The sequence below is a fragment of the Corvus moneduloides genome, chromosome Z (genome assembly GCF_009650955.1).
Source record: "Corvus moneduloides isolate bCorMon1 chromosome Z, bCorMon1.pri, whole genome shotgun sequence".
In the NCBI taxonomy this organism is placed as follows: domain Eukaryota; kingdom Metazoa; phylum Chordata; class Aves; order Passeriformes; family Corvidae; genus Corvus; species Corvus moneduloides.
This window is the reverse complement of record NC_045511.1, coordinates 29,470,299-29,492,546: the sequence shown is the minus strand read 5'-3', so window position 1 is coordinate 29,492,546 and position 22,248 is coordinate 29,470,299. Positions and strand designations below refer to the sequence as shown.

Here is a 22,248-nt window from a genome sequence, read left to right as displayed (position 1 = left end):
AAATGCTTCCTTCAACTGTTTTTAAGTAGATTCCACTGAAAGCCAGCAAAGTTGCTAAAGCTTTTTTGATGCTGTTTTCATAACACTGTAGCATGTCTTTTAATATCAGAAACATGCAATGGATTTTTTTCTGTCAATTATCTTGCTGCATGCAGTGTCTTGACCCATGCAGTCTGCGATGCTCTTCAAGTACATCTTGAACCATGTAAGACTTTAAGTCTCTTATTGGTAATAATGCATACCACATTCTTTTATATCTTAAGGAAAACTGAGAAGTCAGCAGACAGAAGGCGCTTGCAAAGACCTAAACCCAATTTAGTGAGATCATCTGGAAGGAGGGAGACAGCAACACAAGACAAAACAGAAGCGAAAACTTCCCCTCCAACCCTTGCAAATGCAGGTGAAAAGGTCAGAAAGAGGAATGTTACTTAGTATGTTGTTCTTGATGCTGCATCTGTTTTGCTCAGTGTTGATACTATGGACCATCTACAGTCTTCTAAGTAACATTTTGAGAACTGCTACTGAGATGTCTGCACTTGTCAAAAGAGTAATATTCTTGCCTCGATTCCAGTGCTCCGAAGAGGACAGTAGGAGAAACAGAAATGAAGCCACGGAAGTAGAGAACAGGGATTTGGATACTGCATCTGAGTAAGTATTGAGATAATTTTTCCACTTTCCTGGAATTAACTGACTGTAATTGTTAACTTGTTCCGTATAGTTCTCTTAATAAAAGATAGCAATGACTGTGAAGCTTTAATATAAATCTCAAAATTGACTTGAGCATTTTTGTTTTGATGATACCAGATGGTACTTTGGTAGAAAATATGTACATCTTTTGTGGAAAGTTGAGGAAAGCACTGCTTTATGAAGTACCAACAATGCCTGTAATTTGAGAGAGGAAAAGTGATAACTATGGCTTTGCTTTCCTCCCAGCCTCAGTTATCAGGTAATGGCTCTGCTTCTGATGCTTGCAGAAGCAGCTATGGCATGTAGTCTAGGTTCCTCCCCTGTGTGATAAATTAATCTCTTTTTAACACATAGATAAATTGAATTTTCACATGTTGTAAGACTAAACAAATCTTGTTTCTTGTGTGAAGCAACTTGCCTAAGTTTGGCCAAATCTTTCTGAAGACAACACAATTCCAGTAAAAAAATCTGTGCAAGATATTGTATGTTAGATAGGCTTGAATATTATGGAATGAATGTCACTGTTGTGGATCCTTTGTGCAGAGAACCTGAAAAAACTTCCATTGCAAAGCCAATAGTTAGAGGATATCGACAGAGATTTAAACCTAATGTCACAAGAGCATCTGGAAGGAAAGAAGAGCCTGAAAAAGATGCAGGAAATGATAAAATGTCCCATCTACAGCCTAAGGGGGAAACTGAGAAGGTATTTAATAAAGTAATGTAACTGAAGATAATGTGTTAGCTGAAAATCTGCTGGATGCAGCAGTAATGTTATCTTTTTGGTTTTTTTCTTTACTTTTTTGCTCCTGAATATAATCAGGAATTAGCCACTTACTTAACTTGCTTTCAGTGACAGTGTGGTAACCTCAGCTATGCTGAGAGGTTGTTAAACACACAGTAGATACCAATAATCTTTCATGTCCTGCAGCAAATACAACTTCAGGTGTTTGATCTAGCTTTTACTGCACCTGTCTGACTGTGAAATGTACCCTGTAATTGTATATGTGTCATAAGCAATCTATTTTGTCTCCTCTTATGAACAGTTACTTGGTCAGTTAGGTGATGCTGTATTTTATAAACCTAAGGTAGTTCATGTCATAATGTTCTGTTTCTATTCAGAATAATGACCAAGGTAATAGATCTGATGTTACCAGTGAAGATGCTGCAGAAAAAGATGACAAAGTCCTGGAGACAATGTCTCAGTAAGTATGAGATAAGTAAGAAGATAAGTGCTGCTGTCTTGCAATTTACCATTCCTGTCACTTCTGGTGGTATTTTACAGTGTGGTAGTTGGAGAAGTTTTTGCAGAAACTTCTGCAGTGAGACAGAAATTGAGGGCAAAATAGGAATCTTCACTTAGGAAACATAAATTAAACACTTCTGGTTTTAAAGTGGTGCTTTTAAATTATAAGTCAGTCATGGTAAATGCAAAAAACCCTGAAAGTTTAGTCCCTTGAAAACTAAAACAAGCCTTAGCTACTGGCTTTTAACACTAAAATGCATCCTTTTCAGTGCTTAAGTATTTAAACAGGAGTAAGTGTTCTTAAGGTGTAGTTAAGTGTTAGGCATCAAATAAAAGGAAGAAAAAAATCCAATATGTGGGCCATTTAATGCACATATTTATTACGTGTTGCATTTTTCTTCAACGTGCCACTACAGAAGTGGCAGCTGTAGTGTAAAAGGAATAACATGTTTTACAGAAGAGATTGTAAAAAATAAATACTAAAAAAAGCCAACTGTCCCCCAAATACCTCCCCAAAAAATCCCCCAACCAACCTCAACCAAGAACAGAAATAAAAAAAAGCCTCAAACTTTTGTTTTTAAAGGGAGATAGTTAAGAGGATGGATGGAGATAAACTGGGTTTGACAATCTGCCAGAAAAATATTTTCAGTTATTTCTTTCATTAATCTGCTCTGTAACTTGATTCTCAGTGTAAAAAGGCATAGAAGAATCTGACAGTTCTAGTAGTGCACTACTGATATTTTTACCTTAGTAAGATGACAAAGTTATTTATGTATTTTCTGAATACACTGAAGAAAAAGTCTGAACATTTGCAAATTTTTTAAAACTCTTTATTAATTAGGTCTGTCTGCCTCTAGACTAGATAGGAATATAGAGAGGTCCATTATGGGCCAAAAGAAGGTCTCTCTAGTGCGGTACCCTGTCACCAATGGAAAGAGAAAAATAACAGGGCAAACATATGTTTAAACTCTCAGTCCCTAGTAGATACACTTCTAATTTTATTCTTTCAAGACGCTAGTAATACCATTTAGGTAAGTGTTACTAACTGTTTAAAAAAATGGGGAAAAAAAATCACTTCTCCAAATCTTCTCCCACTTTCAGGTGTGGTATCTACTTCATGTATATATGTTTTTCCAGGTCTAACGAAACAGCTGGTTTAAAAGAAGATGGCAAACAGAGCATGTTGAATCCAACACCTCTAAAGAGAGGTAGAATACAGAGACCAAAACCAAATCTAGGAAGAACTGTTGCAAGGCAAAAAGAACTGATAGATGAAAAAGATCCTGAAGAGGAGACAGCTGAAGGTGGAGAAGCAGAAAAAGGTGTGATACGTCATCAAGATGAAAACAATGATCCCTCCCTCAAAAGTGTAAGTTTCTTGAGCAGTTGCTTATGCACACTGTTTTGCTGGGTCCTTAGTAGAAGCCTTGGTAACAAAGCCTAGGTACATACCACATAATTTGTAAGGATAGGCTTTGCATGCTTTATTTATTATTTCAGAATAATCTTCATTGTCATAAAATTTCCTCATTTTTGCACTTGGGTTCTGTTTTCCATGGTGTCAGGTTTAACCCCAGTCAGCAACCAAGTACCAACTCTCTTGCTCACTGCCCCACTAGCAGCACTGGGGACAGAATTGGAAGGGTAAAAGCCAGAAAATGGGCTGAGATAAACCCCTGAGTGCTGGATGTAAGATTTAATAGGGAAAGCAGAAGCTATACTCATGTGCAGAGCATCAGCAGAAATTCTTTTACTACTTCCCATGAACAGGCAGGTGTTCAGCCATCCCCAGGAAAGCTGGGCTTCATCACACATAATGGTTACTTAGGAAGACAAAAGCCATTTCCCCCCACTTTATATACTAAGCCGTGTGTTGTATGGAATATCCTTTTGGTCAGTTGAGGTCTCCTGTCCTGACTGTGTCTCTTCCCATCCTTCTGTGCCCCCCCAGTTTCTTCTCCAGTTTGTCAGTATGAAAAACAGAAAAGGCCTTGGCTCTGTGTAAGCCCTGCTCAGCAATAACTGAAACATCTCTATATTATCAATCCTGTGTGCAGCACAAACCCAAAACACAGCACCATACATGACACTGTGAAGAAAGCTAACTCTACCCTAGTCAAAATGAGCATACATGAAAATTGAATATATCTCACTTTGTCATATTATGATACCAGATCTGAAAAGAGAAATGCAAAGAAAAAATGTCTTGGAAGATGAACCACTTAAAAAATAAAGTATAAAGAGAAATAACTTACTTTATAGTAGACACTGATATTAGTTGGATGCAAAAGAAGCAAGAGAAATTTTAGTGTTTCTGTAGGAAACATAAAAAATTTCTCATGTTCCTTCTGCTCTTCTGAAAGAGAGATTGAGCAAGTATTTCATCTTAACAGAGTGGAACTTTTATTTGTTTTAGGATTTAACAGTTCATGAAGACACTCAGCCATCCAGTGTGACATTAGAAGATGTTTCTACAGATTCTAAGATGAACTCAATAAATACAAGACAGTGTTTCCAAGAAAAGTCCTCAGAAGCAGAAAGCTATGGAAGTGAAAAGGGATTGTCAGATGTCTTGAAAGAGGTTTCAGATTCCAATGCAGGGTAAGGTTATTCTACTTAAATGGAGAGAAGGAATGGTTCAAAGCCATCAGTATCTCTAGGTATTTTACCATTTTACATTCAACTCCAGCATTACAAACAAGTTTTATATATATAAAGAGATGTTTAATCAAGACAATACTAGACTTTAACTAACAAAACCCCCAAGGGCTTGAAAGCATTAAATTTACATGCTGTTGGATGTTAATTTGATCTTTGGACTATGGGCCTAATTTTCAAATAAATGCGTTTTTCTAATGCTTGGTCCCTATGATTGTCTTCTCCATGTTGGTCTCCACAGTGCATCCCAGTGTGCTTATATAAATCCTTGAGTACAGGGTCTGGTTTTCAATTCAAGTGTCTCTTAAAAAAAGTAGTCAACCACAGGTGTTCTGTAAGTCTACTGGGTAGCTTTAAACGTGATTAGACAAAGGCATTTGTAAAATGTATATATCATGTTAAAATGTCTCAACTTGCCTTGCAGGCCTCAACTGGAAGCTGCAGTTAACTTACCTTTGCTTACCTACTTATAAGATACACAGGCTTTTGGTGATGATCACTGTGTTTTTATTGGATCTTTTTTCCTGTCACTAACATTGTTATTGCTCTGAGAGCTGCATACAAGTATGCCATATTGTCCCATGCCTTTGACTGTGCTTTTGTTTGTTTTTGTAGGGAATCTCATCCTCAGAAGGAAGAGGAGAAAACTGTTGTATCATCAGCTCGGCTACTGAGGAGTCGATTCCAGAGACCAAAGCCAAATGTAAGAACAACAACTACTAGAAAGGAAGTGCTGGATGTAAATAATAAAGGTGCATCACAGAAAGATACCAACAAGGAAGAAAGTTTGACACAGTGCGATAGTGCATGTAGCATCCCTCCTGACGCAGATGTAAGGCTTTTTTTTTTTTTAACTTTAGTTATATTTGAGCTTTTGGTTTTGTGAAATGAAATACTGATGATTAAAAAAAAATATGAAGTTAATAACTTCTTGAAATAATTTTTTCAAAAGCTGAAATTTTCTGTATTAAAACTTGTGTACTTTTCACTTGGTCGTATGTGAGGAGAAAAAGATGACTGTATCTCTTGCTATGTGTCCAGATGTCTTTCTGACCCAAAGTGGCATTATAGTTGACAGTGAAGAAAGAAGAAGTATTAATAGAAGATGGCACAGAAGAAATACCGATTTCGAGCTATTTTGTCTTAACTAAAAAAGTGTGTATTTGTCCTTGAAAGACTAGGAAATCATTAGTGAGCAGTTACTTAGGAGTTTTGTAGGAGAGCGCAAAAAACTCAATCTTGAGTTTTTCAGAGAGTGGTAAGTACCAAACTTCATAGACATAATAAAGTCTCATTTTGGTTTATTATTACAACTTGTTCTGGTTCTTGTGTTTACATTTTTCAGAAAGCAGGAAAATGTGAAGTCTTAAACCCACTAGAATCCTTGGGAAAGGAGAAGTCGTTTTGCTCTCAGGAGGTTTCTGAGAGGCCAAGTTCTAAGTCCCCAAAAACATTTTCAAGATCGGAGGATGGTGAAATGCAGTTCAGTCTACCTGAAATTAGCCAAGATGACATCTCAACTACTAATGCAGCGTAAGGGCTTAGCTACTTTTTATTCTTGACTGTAACAATGAAAGTGTTTTACAAGGAAGTCCTCGTGCTAGTGGATTGCCATCTGGTAAATATACTCTAGTGAAAATACTGCACAAAATTTCCATTCTCATAGTTCCAACACTAGTGAGACTAAAATTTCGGTAGCTTCTATGCTAAGAATGAAATTAATGAGCATTCTCTTTACAACTGTTTCATCATCTGAAAGACTGGATTCATTTCATGTAAGCAGGGAAATACTAGTTTGCTTATCAGAGAAACAATGTGAAAATTGCTTCAGTTTTATAGCAGTAGGTAGTCAATAAGCTAACTTTAGTGAATTAGTTAATTCTATTGTGAAATATTCAAAAGACTGTTAGTTTGAAATTTTTGCTGGAACAAATTGTTGTTTGTAACTTAAACTCAGCAGAGCTTTTTGTTTACAAGATTTCGCTTAAAAACTCAAGTGTTTTTTGCATGTAATACTAATGGACCTGGGTTTGTTTTTGTACTATGCATTTGTATTAAGTTTTGGATTATTTTTTCTGTCTTAACTTTGCCTTGATAGCAAAAACAGCACTCAAGAAGAATGTCAACAAGCACCTCTTCCACCTATCCAGCTGGCACGGAAAAAGAGGTACAAACCAAACTTGGTAAGAGCTATTGGAAAGAAGGAGTTAAAAATATCAGAAAATGAGAGGAAGAAAAAGCCTGAAGCAGAGCAAAAAGATGAGTTTGACAATGCTGTCATGGTAAGCTTTAATAAGAGTAAGGCTTTGCCTTCAAAGTTAGTTCAAAGTGCGTGCTCAGTTTTATGAAGTTAAATGAAAACATGGAAGTTGCGTTGCCTGAGGCTGAGACAATATATTAGATGAAAAAAAATTCCCAAACCTTGGTAAGCTGAGGTATTATAGGTATGAAATCAGTGAGGTCTACAACTTAAAGTATTAATTATTTTTTTTACAAAGGATCTGATTTTGATTGGATTGCATGATAGGAAAAAATTATGCACATTTAAAATAAACTCAAGAACAAAAATGCATAAAAATTAGCTTTTTTTGCTCGTTTCACCTTTCCTGACTGGATTAATCAAGTCTGTGTTGACCAATATAGTATAATGTCTCAAGTGAAGGCAGAGGACAGCTATTTTTATGAAAAAAAGGGTTTTTTAATTTGATAAGCTTTAACTGGCTTCATCACTACAGTACCTCGTACTTCTCTACTTCATACAAGTAGCTGATACTGTGTATCCCCACAGATACTTTACTAGGGACTGTAAAAGTTGTGAAAATCCTCAAAAGCCGTTTACAGTGTGATGCGTTCTCTGTAACCTTTTTGTGGGTTGTACATGAATCATATCATGGATGTAGGGATGTCTGCATTGACTTGCCTTAGATTTGGAGTACAGGTAAACTTTGCAGGAGTGACTCATGTTGGAATGGTTATAGCTGGTTTTATTCTTTAGCCTGTGTAAAGTACTTGTGTCGTGCATTCATCTCTCATCTCCCTTCAGTGTCACAATCAGCTCACTCCTAGCTGAGATAGTACCTTGTGGTTCAGTCTTGGCTGCTCTAGACCTGTGGCCTGTGAACCATGCACAGGCATCTGCTCTGTACTGGGCGAATCTGTAGAAGATTTTCATCATCCAGTCTGATGCCCCTCTTTACTAATAAAGCTGTCACAGGCCTGAAGTGGTGAAGGATATGTTTGAGTGGCTTCTGTGTGGAACCAATGTGGCAAATACAGACGTAAAGCTTATTAGGCCTTCTGGATCTTGAGGTTATGTTATTGTGGCTTGGGTGTGTCTGTGCTGCCCTCTGCGGTGTCCAGTTTTCAAAGGTTTTCCGTTTGCTGAAGTATTTTGTTTCCACAGTGCTTGATGTATTAGGGAGTTGATTGAATGTTAAATAGACAAGTGTTTCCCATAGTGTTTGGGTGCATGCAGTATTGAAGAGCTTAACTCTAGGTATCCCAGGACTATGAAGACTTCTGTTCCTTTTTGCATATAAATTGACCTATGATAACATGATTCCTACTTTTATTCCAATTGGGAAAATAGCATAGTTTCTATTTTTGTATGTAAAATACATGTCTGTTTTAGAAGCTTACATACTTCTATTTTTCTTCATGCTTCTTTTGCTGTAAATTTAAGGGTGAAAATGAAGCTGTATTGTGTCAAGCAGATGTGTTGAGCAAAGAGGAACAGGAGCAGCAAGAGGTGCCTCAGGTGCCCTCTATTTCTGAAAATTTATTGTCTGAACAAAGCAGGTGAGGTTTGAGTTTAGCAAAATTACATTTGAAAAGCTTTTGTCTGTGCATAATGAGACACTTTTGCAAATGTCAGTTCCTCTGCTCCTTGTCTTTTGTCTTTCTACAGTATTTCATTTCCAGTGCCTCCAAACAGCTTCTTCCAGTGTTTTCAGAGCACATTTTTTTTAGCTGCACTCCTTGCCATTGTTTATCTGGTACATACTTGATCTGTATGAGCTCATAGCTCTTCTTGACCAAGGTTTTTTATTACTGGGTCTGTATTTGCTTAGGTAGCAATCACACACGTAACATATGTAACATATAAATTTTGCGAAATGTAAGAGACTTGACTTTCATTGATCCCCCTATGTGCTCTTCTATTTTACTGCTGCTCTTCTTAAAATAAGATCTTAAGTGTGTGTTAGACTGCCAATACTTTGATGTTGGTATGGTTAGCAACCCAACTTGTTTTTTATGTTAAAAATGTCTTGACAAAGACATTTGTTATTCCTGCTCCGAAGTTAACCATAAATGAGAAATGTATTTTAAAATAAAATTCTATTGATCTTAAACAAAGCAATCTATTAGTCTCATGTACGAGTGTTGATTCAAAACTTAAATGCAGAAGTGCTTATTTTCCCTCCCAGCCGAAGTCAAATGTGGTTTTATCTGTTTTTGTTTTTGTTTGTTTGCTTTAAATTCACCAGTGCTGAAAAATTTACCTCCCAAGAAGGTAAGCTGAGTGCTCTGAAATCAGGACAATTGGGAAAGATCGAGTCTTCAAGAACTAGACCAAACCTAGAAAGAACAGACAGCGAAAAAGAATCTCCAGTAGTACAAAAACTTGCTGCCCCAGATGAGGAAGAAATGGATCAAGGACAGAATCTGCCTTTGGCAGAAGAATCTGAAAACCCTCTCTCCTCAAAAGTGAGAATTCTGTTCACGTATTTCTGACTATACTTTCTGATGCTTGGTTCACACTAGCTGTTTTTAAGACATCTAAGTAAGTTGCTGTAAATGCATTCATTGATTTCAGCCTAGTAAGAATTCTTGTTCAGTATTTGCATGCTATTATAGGGTTTTCCAAAATTCTGTTAGTGACACATTGATAGGACATCTAAAGACTTCACTTGAACTTTGACATTCCAGCCATAATCATAATATATGAGTAGCTACCTGCATGCTGTATTTCTATTGCTGGGTTTCTTCTGAGCTCCTTGGAGGCTTCTCCTGAAGGACTATATTGGTTGTAGTATCTTTTTAAGTTAGCTAAATGCTTTCCTAGAGGAACAAGGAACAGTGATGGTGCCATAAACTACTTGGAAGTTTTTAAATGAAGTTTTGCCTCAGATTAGCAGCTTGATCATAATCTCCAATACTTTTTTTACACGTGATATATTTTATGCTAATTCTGTTGTTGGTTTTTTTCTCAAATCAAAGGATGACATGGAGGTATTGTTGCTTGTGGGAAATACAGCCAGGAATGACAATCTAGACATAAATTTAAGAAGCATGACATCAGAAACGCTTTGTTCTTCTAAAAAATCACCAAATTGCCATAGCAATGGAGAGCAAGAAGAATGTCTATCTACAGATGCTATAGGAAGCATTCAGGATACCACAGAAAGGTAGAGTTACCTGTTGACAAAGTAAACTCTTATATTAGTTTCAGCTGGAGTAGAGTTTATTTTCTTCTGAGTAGCTGGTACGGTGCTGTATTTTGGATTCAGTATGAGAATAGCATTGATAACACACTGACATTTTAGTTGTTGCTGAGCAGTGCTTACCCTGAGTTGAAGACTTTTCAGTGTCTCATGGTCTGCCAGTGAGCAGGCGCACAAGCAGCTGAGAGGGAGCACAGCCAGGACAGCTGACCTGAACTGGCCGAAGGGATATTCCATACAATGGAACATCGCGCTCAGTAATGGAGGGAATTGGCCAGGGGCTGCTAAACACTGCTTGGGGATGGGCGGGGCATCAGTTAGCAAGCAGTGAGCAATTGTGCATTACTTATTTCCCTTGCATTTCATTCCCCTCTGTCTGTGTGTCTGCCTCTCCTTTTCATTATTTTATATTTTACTTTGTTTTGATTATTACACTGTTCTTATCTAAACCCACACAGTTTACCTTTTCTTTCCAATTCTCCTTCTCCCTGTGGTTTGGGGACTGACTGGCTGCATGGCACTTACTTACCAGCTGGGGTTAAGACACAACAGTACTTTAAAAACTTTGTGCATTTGTCCAGTTGTTTTCATACAGCACTTGCTTTTGGAAGCACAGGCTCTGAGCTGTACTAGTTGTTCTCTACTGTGTGCTGTGAAAGTCACTAGGTGGCATTCTTAAGTAATGTAAGTTTTTAAAAGGATTACAGGATTTTTTCAAGGCTGTTTTCCTATTTAGAAGGTACTTCATGGGTGAGAGTATAATAAAGTAATCAGGATTTGGCTGTCTGAATTTCTCAGTAATAAATTCTTGGGGTATGGCGCACCATGAATGTGGACCAAAGACTGAGCAGTGCCATTTGCATTCCCTTATAAACGAGAAGTGGCAAGTAGACAGCAAGCTCTTTTTATGTTTCTGTAAGATATATTCTGAGTCTCTTAAATTTTTCTTTCCAGTAGGAGAACTTACTGTGATGATGCTTTTTATGTGTGTGCCGTATGAGGCAGATAGCGCCATTTACATGTGACAGCTCTGGGTTATAAGCTACCTTTTGCTTAGTCTTAATTAATATAGAGCAGTCTCAATTTACTTTTGCTGTTCTCTGAAGTTATCTTCTGCTTTGCATCTGTCTCTGAAACTCTGCTTAAAATCTCTTCCATAAATTACATTGAAATCATGTCAGTGTAATGTTAGCCTTTGTGCTAACAAGACAAGGGCCTTACTTCACAGTCTTCTTGTCTTCCACGATGGTGGACTTTCACAGACTCGCGGAATGGTTGAAGGTAGAAGGGTCTGTTAAAAGTCTTCTGGTCCAACCCCACAGTCAAGCACCTGGAGCTGGTTGCCCAATACTGTGTCCAGACAGCTTTTGAATCTTGCAAGGATGGAGACTCCGCAGTCTCTCTGGGCAGCCTGTGCCAGTGCTTGGTAACCCTCACAATGAAACAGGATTTCCTGGTGTTCAGAAGGAACCTCCTGTCTTGCATCGTTTGCCCATTGTCTCTTGTCCTGTCAATGGGCACCCCTGGAAAGAGCCTGGCTCCGTCCTGTTTGCACCCTCCCCCTGGGTTTTTGTGTAACTGTTGAAGAGACCCCCTGAGCCTTCTCTCCAGGTTGAACAGCTCCTGCTCCTTCAGCCTTTTGTTGTAGGAGAGATGCTTCCACCTCTTTGCCATCTGTGTGAGCCCTTGAGGGGCTGTCTCCAGTGTGTCCAGGTCTCTCCTACCAGGGAGTTCAGAACTGGTCAGTCCTCCAGGTGGCTTCATCAGTGCTGAATGAGGGGCAAGGATCACCTCCCTCAGCCTGCTGGCAGTGCTTCTGCTGCTGCTGCAGCCCAGGTCACCATTAGCTGGTTGTGCAGCCACAGCACCTTCCTGGTTCATGTTCAACTCGGAGACCACCAGGACAGCCGGGTTCTTTTCTGCAAAGCTGCTTTCCATCTGGGTGGCTTGCAGCGTGTGCTGGTGCCTTGGGTTGTTCCTCCCCCGACACAGGACTTTGCCTCTCCCCTTGCTGAACTTCCTGAGATTCCTGTCAGCCCATTTCTCCAGCCTCTCCAGGTCCCTCTGGAGGCCACTACAACCTTTGGGTGTCTCTGTCTTTGGGAAGCAACTCCTTCCAGATCTGCCTAATGTGTAAACTTGCTGAGGTTACAGCTTATCCCATCATCCAGATCATTTGTGGAGATACTGGACAGGATTTGACGCGGTATTGACCCACAGGGTGCACTGTTGGTTATTGGTCTCCAACTGGACTTTGTGTCACTGATCACAGACCTCGGAACCAGACAGCTCCATTTTTAGTCCACTTTCAGTCTGTACTTCATCACCTCCCTTACATGCCTGTTAGAAGAGACAGTATTCAACAGTGTTACAAGCCTTACTGGAGTCAAGGCAGACACTATTTACTGCTCTCCCTTCATTTATCAGGTCAGTCTTTCATTGAAAGAGGTTATCAAGTTGGTCAAGCATAGCTTCCCCATTACAAATCCATGCTGACTACTCCAAGTTAGGTTGTTTTTTATGTGTCTGGAAGTAGTTTCCAGGTTGGTTTGTTCCATCACTTTCCCAGGGACTGAGATGAGGTTGACTAAACTGTAATTTCTGGATTACTCTTAGTCTCTTTTTCTCAAGTCATGAATTTAGAAGGCCAAGATTTCTGTCTTCCTGATCTGAGTATGTTTGAACAGATGTAAGAATTGTATCCTTTTTGAAAGTATTAAAACCTTGAGCACTGGAATTAGTGAATATAATGTTCCTATGGCTGCTTAATTTTGGAGTACTGCGTTGGTATAGCTGACGCTTTCTACCCTCTCTGACTTTTGTTTTCCTTCCAAAAATTTTTCCCAAAAGTAATCAGGAAGGTCTACTGCTGCAGACAAATTACCTCCTTTTTGCAGTGTTTTTTTCTTCCTTATGTTTTTTTGCATGTAACCAACTAAGCAAATAAAAATTCAAAACACAAGTTCATTTCTTGCTGGAAGTATTAAATATCTGATAGTAAGCCAAGCTTATAGAGTGTACTTTGCAGAAGTAAAAGTTGAAACATGTTTTTATAGGTCCAATGATAAATTAAGTTCTGGAGAGGAAAGTGAACAGAGAGCAAGGGAACCCCATTGGAACCCAAGGAGAGACCTAAAGAGACTTATTAGGAAAAGGGATTATCCTGAAGAAGGTGAAAACAGAGAAGAGGACATCACTGAGAGCAGAAGTGAAGAAGAGTGTTCAGTATTATTAAAAACAGGTGTATCAGTGGTAAGTGCTGATCATGTATTTTGAGCCAGTTATACTTCAATCCTTTTGCCCAAGTTCTTAGAACCATAGCTGGCACAGAAATTCAGTATATGGCTGGAAAAGGTTATGTGATTATTTAAATTTTTTTTTTAATTTACTGTTGGAAATTATGTTGAATAAATGGACTTAGAATCTAAGATATGTGGAAATATTTAATACACACTGTTGTCTTAAGTTCCATGGTTTATATGGTCAGAAATTTGCATTATAATAAACACATGCTAACACTGTTAAAAAATAATTTACTGTTTGTTATTCATTGAACAATGGAAAATAAGGCCATTAACTAACTTCAGATACTACCTAAAATCTGTATTAGTATACTTAGAAATAAAAATGAGTATGAACAAAGTTCAGACCTTAAATTTGCTCAGCAGGCTTAACTTAGCCCAGACTAGTTCCATCTCTGTCTAATGCAGTGATAACTGAGTCAAGTTTATCTGGTGTTCCCTATTTTCTACATGGATGACTAAAATCTTCTAGTTAACATACTATTTTTGCCAAGTATCCATAATTGATGAACTGTGGTTGCTGATGTTTGTCTGTGTATACGTTGAACAATATTTAAATGCTTTTATATAAAGTATGATAGTTTTTTCTTCCTAGTTTGTTCCCAAGGCAGAAAAAAAAAATTCCTTCCTGCAAATTGTTCTTTAAATTTATAGGTAATTTTAGAAAATGATTCATCTTTCCAGCTTCTAAAGAGTTGGTACTCTTGCTGAATTGAGCGTGGTCTTGGTCTATTAACGACCAGCATCACTGGGAATTCAGGCATCGTAGATAATGCCAGTTAATGACACTTCTGCTATAGAGCCCAAAATTAAAGACAATGAGTAAAAATGTCCTAAGTTATCAGAGATGACAGCTGGGCACATTCTCAAGATCTTCAAACTAAGTTCTTTAAGTCACCAAAACCAGTTATAAATGTTTGGCACTTAATATGGTCGTAATTATTTCCTCTGTTCAGCAAAATTTCAGCAATATAGTGGAAGCTGGATCCTTCTCAGAAGCTACAAGGAAACACAATTTTGCAGAGAATGTTGAAGAACCATATTGTAAGAGAATCAGGCAGGACATTATACTCCAGCCTCCAGGGGTATCATCAGAGAGTGAGAGTCAAGTAGAACAAGATGATGATTCTCAGCTTTCTGCCTCTCAGGAAAAACATTCAGACAATCTCACGAGGTAAGACAACTGTTTTGGTTTGTAAACTCAACTGATTGATAATTATTGGCCATAGTTCTGCCGTATGTTACGTGAGTGCATCATGTCAGTTCTTGTGTCTTCCATCTGAACTTAGCAGATGCATGCAGATATCCCTATGTCTCTTACCCTGCCTGTATTCTGATAAAATGAACACAGCCAGCACTCTCACCAGTCCATCCCATGGTTTCAACAGAAATTCCTGATTTTACAGGGGAGGACTTGAGAGTATTTGGGGGCACAAGGATTGTGGGATTAACCTAAAGAGAAACTTTGTGCTAAAAATATCCTCTGCTGACATTTGTTTCCACTCCCCATCAGTTTACCAGGGAGGATGTTTTGGGGGGGATGTTTTTAATTACTTTTGATACTGAAAGTGGTTGTGCCCATGATTTTGAGGAAGGAAACAGAATCAACTGATTATTGAAGAGAATGCTGTCTGAGAAACCAAAGGAGATAAGTAGTTATTATCGAAGTTTGTAAGCAATAGTCTGATCAACTAAAGTATCATAGTTTGGGGCTTCAAGTGTAGCTTTAGCGAAAAACAACTGAAGTTGTCTTAAAACATGACTTAAAAAGCAAGTGACTTCCACATCCCTCAAGATTAAAATTATTTCATACTTTTCTCATCAAGGAATTATGTATCTTTGCAAGCTTAATTGTGAAGATTTCTAGCATTCTGAAACTGCTTAATACATATTGACAATCAGTACTTTATGTATACAGGAAGAAATTAAATTTCTGATTAAACGCTTACTTGTCACTATAAAGAAGTAAATAGTTTGCATTGTTGGTCATGATAACTTTTTTTTTTTAATTGAGTTTGTTTTGATTTGTAGTATCCCACTTTTTGGAATGTCTTGGACTTCACTGTTTTTGTTCTGTACTTTAGAGGGCAGTTCAGGAGATCATCAAAGTGGACAGCACTGCCAGAACATGGGTTGGAGCCAAAAGCTGCTACTTCTTCTGCCTCTGAATGCGAAGCTGATTGCAGTGAGAAGGGGAATCAAAGGCAAGGTGCTACAGTGAGTGTTACCAGAGGCAAAAGTTTGAAAACTACACAGAGAAGAAAATCTGGGAAGGAACCCAGAAGTTCAAAGATAACCTTTGTCACCCTTCGGGCTTCTCAAGAGGAGGAGGATGCCGAGGCAGATGACTTTGAGCTTTATGATGAAGATGAATGCTTTGCACCAGAGGAAGTAAACAAGGCTCCAGTGTTCGTTCCTATAGGTCTTCGATCTCCAAAACCAATTCCTGTGCAGATACAGGAAACCATGGAGGAGGTATTGTGTTGCTGGGTTCTGCATACGTAATTTTGTTCTGATTGTTTTAAAAGATTTTATTCTATTTGTATCTCTGAGTATTTGGGTTTTATCTGAGTTCAAGAATGGTGTTGAGAGTAGCAGGGATGTTACTTGGCACATACACTTGGTTTTGAACTTAATACTGCATCAGCCTAAAATCCAGTTATGTAATTATGTTTACAACTATATATAGGTCTGCAAGGTACTCATCAGTTTGTTTACTGGGATTGAATATAGGTCCAGGCTCAATCCTTATCCATGTGTTTTGAGGCCCAAGATGGATCAAATGGAGCACTTCGATTTCATATTTGAATGTTAGGAAATGAGGGTATGACAAAAATGTTCCTGTAGGTCATGTCCCCCTTGCCAAGAAACTTTTAACTGTCAGGTAGGCTGACCTGAGCAGCAGCCAGACACACACATCTGCATGCTCACTCCCTTTTCCTGTGGGACTAGGAGAAATTAGGAAGGAGGGTCAGAAGATTTCTCTATTGATATAAAGACAGTTACATGCATGAAGGAAAAGTAGCATGTAAATAAAAAGCAAAATAAGGAATTTATTTACTACTTTCCATTGTCAGGTTACTTCCTGGAAAGCAGGGCCTCAATCTTTTTAAGAGTGACTTTGGAAGACAAATGCCATAACCACAAATGGCCTCCTCTTCTCCCTCCTTTCCCTGAGCTTTTATTGCTGAGCACATTATCACAGGATACAGAATTTCCCTTTGCTCATTTTGGGTCAGCTGTACTAGGTGTATGCTCTCCTGATCTCTTGCTTACCCCCCTTGCTCACTTCTTGCTGGGTAAAAGAATAGAAAAAAAGCTTTGACATTGTGCAGGAACAGCAAAAAACACCGGTGTGTTACCACACAATCCAAAAGACAGCATATACATCCCAGCCATGCCCAGTACAGTCTTCACTCTTAATTTCATATCATTTGTATCATGCCCAGGTCTTACACTATCCAGTACATCCTTATTAACCACAGCTTCTCTCTCTGTTCTTTGAAAAATATATGGCTATCATTCCCTTGGTCAGTGCCCTGCCCCCCACCTTATAATGTCCATCAAATGGCCTTTTTAGTTATTTAAGCCATGCCTTGGGCTCCATGTATTACATGGTTGCTCAGGAGAGGTGGCATGCTGTGTTGAGTTTTTGGGTACCAAAGCCAGCTCAGGTCAGTGACAGCTGTGCTTGCCTGGTTTCTTGTGAGACCTGCTTTCCCTTGATTCATGTTCTTCTTACTGTCATGTACAACTCAGATGATGGGTTAAAAAATTTAAATGTATATCCATTAAAATCTCCAGCCCTTGTTGCTTTGGTTCCTGCAGTAGAGTTTGGTGGTGTGGTGGAATCCACTCCTTCCTTTTCCATGCTCCAGTGTGGGTTCTCCATGGGATGCAGTCCACTTAAGGATGTTCTTGCTCTGTCTGGCAGGGGTAGATCAACAGTCCCTGATGCTCTCAGTGAGAGACCATCTATATCTTTGTTAATACTGTGCATTTTTACTCTTTCATAGATGATTTGTAGAGTTGTAAACTTACACACCTGGAGTGCAGGCCTATATTTCATGTGCACCCTTAGACTGTAATTGAACTTGAGCATGTAACACTGTAGCAGCACATGGTATTGTATCTACTTAGACCAATCACCAGAGGGGAAATGGCATACATTTTTTGGTGCCAGGGAACTGTGCAGGTTTGGGAACAGTGGCCTCTGTTCAAGGCCTTGGAAGGGATTGTGTTCAAAGAATTAGACATTTTTCTATTTTTTTTCCCTGTCATCGCTACTTTCCATTCACTTCAGTGATTTTTGCTTTCTGGTGCTTTTTTGCTTACTGCTACTGCTAGTCCTCTTCCTCTCTTTGCCCACTGAAATTCTGCTTTTTATTGTCTTCTGAATTAATCACACTGTTTCTTTCTCCAGGTGAAACTGCAGAATAATTTAAAGCTCTGTCAAAACACCAAGTGGTCTCTAGAGTAAAAATGGGCAGCAAAGCTGCTGCATGGAAACTTTTGCTGAACCTTTGATTTCAGAGATGTGGAATATATATTATGTGGGGGAATGACAAGCAAGTTGCCTGGTTTAACACTTAGGAGACAGTAGTACTAGTGAGGGATGTGGTCAGAGGACCTGAGGACCCAGCTGTTGTAAAATTTAAATAGGTCAGTCAAAAGTATCTGTAAAAAGCGCAAGCCTTTGAGAGCAGCCCAGATTGAGCAGTGTTTTTTGTGAGAACTTCCCTGGAAATATCATAATCTTTCTGTCAAATTTCAAGTCCTTATTTCTGAAAATGTCAAATGTCTGAAGTTCTCAGTGAAAACACAGAGCTGAAGAAACAAAAGTAGGTAAAATGGTGAGTGGGTGTGTTTCTATGTGTCTGTGTGTCTTTTCCCTATCTTGCTTTGGAAATAAGTGTGAACTGTTTTTCCTTCCAGAAGACTTAAAAAGCAGAAAAAGAGTGAAAACTAACAAAACCCATTTGAGGTAAACAGTCACCATAAAAGATCTCAGCTGCATAACTTAATTTGGTGGAGAAGTGAGTGACTAGAAACAAGGCCTTAGGGTGTCTGATGCTTCCACTTAGCTACAGATAGCACTGCCAGCCTCCTGTTCATACCACTGCTTCCTTCTCAAATCAGAAGGTATGATTTTTGCAAAGGATCCCTCTAGATGGCGAACATCTGTTAAATATGTGAGATTTATAAAAATTTGCATTTGACAGATCTTCTTTTGCATCTGATGAACTGAAATACCTGTAAAATTATTTTTACAGCTGGAAATATCTGTGAATATCCCAGATGTGCAGGTGGCTACTGATGCTGAAAGTCTTTCTTGTGCATCTATCCAACCAGTAGTACAGAGGGAAGAAAAAGTAAGCACCTCAACAGCTGTTAGAATGTCTTTTGTTTGTTTCATAGTTCATACAAAGCTATCTCAGCAGTCTCTTGTTGCCTGTCTGAATGTAACTGTAGCTTATTAGACTGCTACCTGTCCCACACAAGTATGAGGCACAGCTATGGGAAAATTGTGTAAGTAAATATTGTTAGCCTTAAAACCGGGGTAACCTGTGGGCACAGAATTTATGTGTAAGCGTTAAATAAAAATTATGGAGTCATTTTATGTAGAACTTTGATACTGTTTTTCTTTGTATTTAAGGAAACAACCATACATGAGAATCCAGATGTGGACAAAGGTAGATATGAAACAATCTTGCTCATGTATTTCTTGTTAACTTGCTACCAATATACACATTTTCCTCTTTCTTAAAATACATTTCCCAAAGGTGTCACCATCTTGACTCTCAGGCTCAGCTGTGTCCTGCAGTGGATCAGCTGGAACTGTCTGTGTCCAGGGCAGCCCCCCTGCTGCCAAAACCTTGCCACCTGTATCCAGTACACCATTAAAGGGAGTCATGTTGCTGCTCAGTGTTTTAACAGTAGTTTGAATTTGCTGAATGAGAATGGCTGCTTGTCTACAAGCATTTTCATCCATAAGTAAGGTCAATTTAAAGAATATGTACTTCACTGTATTTGTGGTAGTGTCAAATACTTTTGAATATGGGTAAATGGATTTCTGGTTAATGCGCTTGTGATTTTTAATGTGTGTGTACAACTTCATAGGAATTAACGATGGAAGCACTGAAGCTGCTATGACTTTACTTGCAATGGGTGATCCAAATTTCCAGTTGAAAACAAGCTCTGAAGGTATGATCTGATTTATGAGACAAAGCCTTGCTCTCGTGCTTTCTGGGTCCACCTAAGGAGGGATGGAGCAGTGGCTGCAAAGCTCTTCCACTTGCTGCTGCATAGCAGGAGGTCAAGAATCTTTTATGCTTTTAGTCCTGCTGCACTGTAACATATAGTAAGTCTAGCCAATGCAGGGTGGCTGGAAAAAGGCAGGCACCCTACTGAATACTGCCAGCTGCGTCAGTGCTAGAAAGTTGTTTGTGAAACTTGTTTCAGGAAGCACATGTTTGAATTGATCTGGTCACGTAAACTGGACAAAAGAAAGGGATCAAGCTTAAATGACTGTAACTGTCGGTGATCTTTCAGACCTTTAATGTGAAGCATAGCAGTTTCACCCTAACTAGATGAAATGTGAAATTACCTGGGTTTTACAGATTTTGTGTAGCATTTATTATCTGCTTTCATTGGTTGAATGTTAGTTTTTGTGTTCTTACTACCAGAAGTGTTCTCTAAGGACTGTATTTATCTGGGATTTGAATCTGTGTCTTTGGAGGATACAAACTGTGTTAAATGCAGCTTGAAGTTATATAGCTTTATATACGTGCCAAACCTGAGTGTTTTAAATGAAGTTTTCCCATTCTGTTTATTGTTATAACTAGAACGAACACACACGGCACCTGCTCAAGATGACTTGGACATGGCTGATAGCCTCGTAACTCACACCTACTCCAAAGAAAACAGAACTTCTAGTCAGTATTTGCTTGCTTCAGACACTTCTGTCAAGGAATTACTGCCTTCTGAGGATGGAAACATCAATGTAGAGAATCAAATCACTGGCACAGGAATAGGTGTAGACGAGTATTCAGAGAAGGATGCTACCGATACCAGGTTAAATTACCACTTCATTTTCTTTAGTGAGAGAGATCCTCTGACACTGCTTACTTTTGCTAGGTTCTTTCTGGCCTTTTTACTGATTTGCAAGCAGTCTTGCTTTAGTAAAGGTTTCTCAGTTTATTTAATTTGCTATGTAATCTGCAAAAACTCCTCTTGTCTCCTTCTTATGACTTCCATGAGGTGTTTGTATGTAATTTTGGGGATCTACAACTAGTTTTTGTCTCATGAAATTAAGTTTACCTGGGGAGAGGCGTGGGGGAGAATAAAATCTGCAGACTACATTGTACTGCATCCCTGTTAATTACCAAGCTCTTTTTCCTATAGTTCTCTACAGCTAATCAGACCAAGACAAATAGCTTAAGTATCGCTGCTGCTGTGGGGTGTAGATCAAAGATTCAGAGCAAAGAGATGGCAAGAAACCAGTTGATCTTCTGTCATTATGGTTTTTAGTGATTGATTTTTTACAATTCTGCATTTGTGAATTACGAGACAGCTTAATCCGACACTTTTCCAGAGAAAACATCTGTGGGGTATGCCCAGCCCCTGCCTTGGAGGGATGTCTGCTGAGATAAGGAGATTGCATAATCGTCCAGCAGGACTCCCTGGAAAGGCAACCACTTCTTTAGTCACTGCGAGAAAAGACAGACCCACAATCCTTTAGGAGACCCTATGCAGATCCTTTGTAACCCGTTGGCCTTTACCCATCCCCTTTATGCATACCCCTCAAACATCTACTGGTGACCATGTATTATTTGAAAGACTGTTTAACTTGTTGATTGCTTGAATAAACTATGAGATTATACTCTTTGAAAAATCATAATCAAAGATCCTTCATTTTGCATCCAGTTTAATTGTATCATTAAACCAGAACTTATACCATATGGTATGTATTAGATTTCTGATCTTCTCCTGTTATTTAAACATTTCAAATATTCTTTTATTTTCTTCCTTTACGTTGGAAACATACTAGTTTGCAGCATACCTATCTGTTTCAATTCGCAGATGATTTTTATTTTTTTTATTCTGCCAAATAGCTTTCTGTCTTCTCTGCCAGTTGCAGCCTGCATTTCAAGTCTTCATTGTCTGATCTACCCCATATCTCTTGTATCTTCACTAACCATCAAAAATAAAAAACTCTATTGATGACATTTTTCCTTTTACTTTCAGTGATAGCTCTTTGCCTGTGGCGAATAGTATGAGACTGACAGGAGGTGGACACCTGGAGCCTGAGCCAACCTCTGGAATACTGAGGTCCAACGAAAACATACTGCAGGAGTTACTGAATGCAAATGTACTTGTGGAACAGCTAGAACAAATTCCAACTGGTAAGCCTGTTTCTTATCCTAGAGCTCTGAAAATGTTATTCAGATAGATTCACATCTATTCATGAAATGAAACAAAGCTGAAAGTCTCCACTTTCATGTTCACAGATGATACATCACCATTGTAACATAGGGTACTCATTTGGTATAGTTTTATACATAAGTATACCTTTTGGCATAAAATTGAATTAAATTTGAGTAGCAGTTTTTTCCTGCAGGTATTAAGTTACCTGGAAAGCACTTAAATTACTGAACTGCCAATTCCAGAAATACAGTCCAATACAGTGTACTTTTTTTCTGTTTATTACTGTCTTTTCCTTCCATTAAAAGTAGAAGAGGAGATAGAAAGAACTGGTTTTCTATTCTTAAAGCAGTTGGAAAAAAGTTAGTCTTCAAACTCTTAATTATCTTCATATCACTGGCAAAATGCACAAGATATGAAAGGCAAAATGAGATATGTGTATGTGCCTTACTTACATAAGACACAAGTATACATGTGCACATTTATGTAT

General features: G+C 38.5%; 1 protein-coding gene across 3 annotated transcripts in view; it reads left to right on the top strand.

Annotated features, from left to right (window-relative positions):
- Nucleotides 1–22,248, top strand: part of BDP1 (B double prime 1, subunit of RNA polymerase III transcription initiation factor IIIB) — a 52,341-nt gene that overhangs the window by 18,009 nt on the left and 12,084 nt on the right. For 2 of the 3 annotated variants that reach the window (XM_032095283.1, XM_032095282.1), the window contains exons 14-33: nucleotides 264–408; nucleotides 572–648; nucleotides 1,231–1,390; nucleotides 1,807–1,889; nucleotides 3,068–3,299; nucleotides 4,347–4,531; nucleotides 5,204–5,420; nucleotides 5,934–6,121; nucleotides 6,687–6,870; nucleotides 8,271–8,386; nucleotides 9,076–9,295; nucleotides 9,809–9,996; nucleotides 13,089–13,284; nucleotides 14,291–14,508; nucleotides 15,419–15,809; nucleotides 18,608–18,706; nucleotides 18,991–19,027; nucleotides 19,455–19,538; nucleotides 20,180–20,408; nucleotides 21,582–21,739. In XM_032095283.1, the coding sequence (XP_031951174.1) occupies nucleotides 264–408; nucleotides 572–648; nucleotides 1,231–1,390; nucleotides 1,807–1,889; nucleotides 3,068–3,299; nucleotides 4,347–4,531; nucleotides 5,204–5,420; nucleotides 5,934–6,121; nucleotides 6,687–6,870; nucleotides 8,271–8,386; nucleotides 9,076–9,295; nucleotides 9,809–9,996; nucleotides 13,089–13,284; nucleotides 14,291–14,508; nucleotides 15,419–15,809; nucleotides 18,608–18,706; nucleotides 18,991–19,027; nucleotides 19,455–19,538; nucleotides 20,180–20,408; nucleotides 21,582–21,739 (3,407 nt within the window). The remainder of the gene's footprint in view (nucleotides 1–263; nucleotides 409–571; nucleotides 649–1,230; nucleotides 1,391–1,806; nucleotides 1,890–3,067; nucleotides 3,300–4,346; nucleotides 4,532–5,203; nucleotides 5,421–5,933; nucleotides 6,122–6,686; nucleotides 6,871–8,270; nucleotides 8,387–9,075; nucleotides 9,296–9,808; nucleotides 9,997–13,088; nucleotides 13,285–14,290; nucleotides 14,509–15,418; nucleotides 15,810–18,607; nucleotides 18,707–18,990; nucleotides 19,028–19,454; nucleotides 19,539–20,179; nucleotides 20,409–21,581; nucleotides 21,740–22,248) is intronic. The other variant, XM_032095284.1, reaches the window with a different exon arrangement.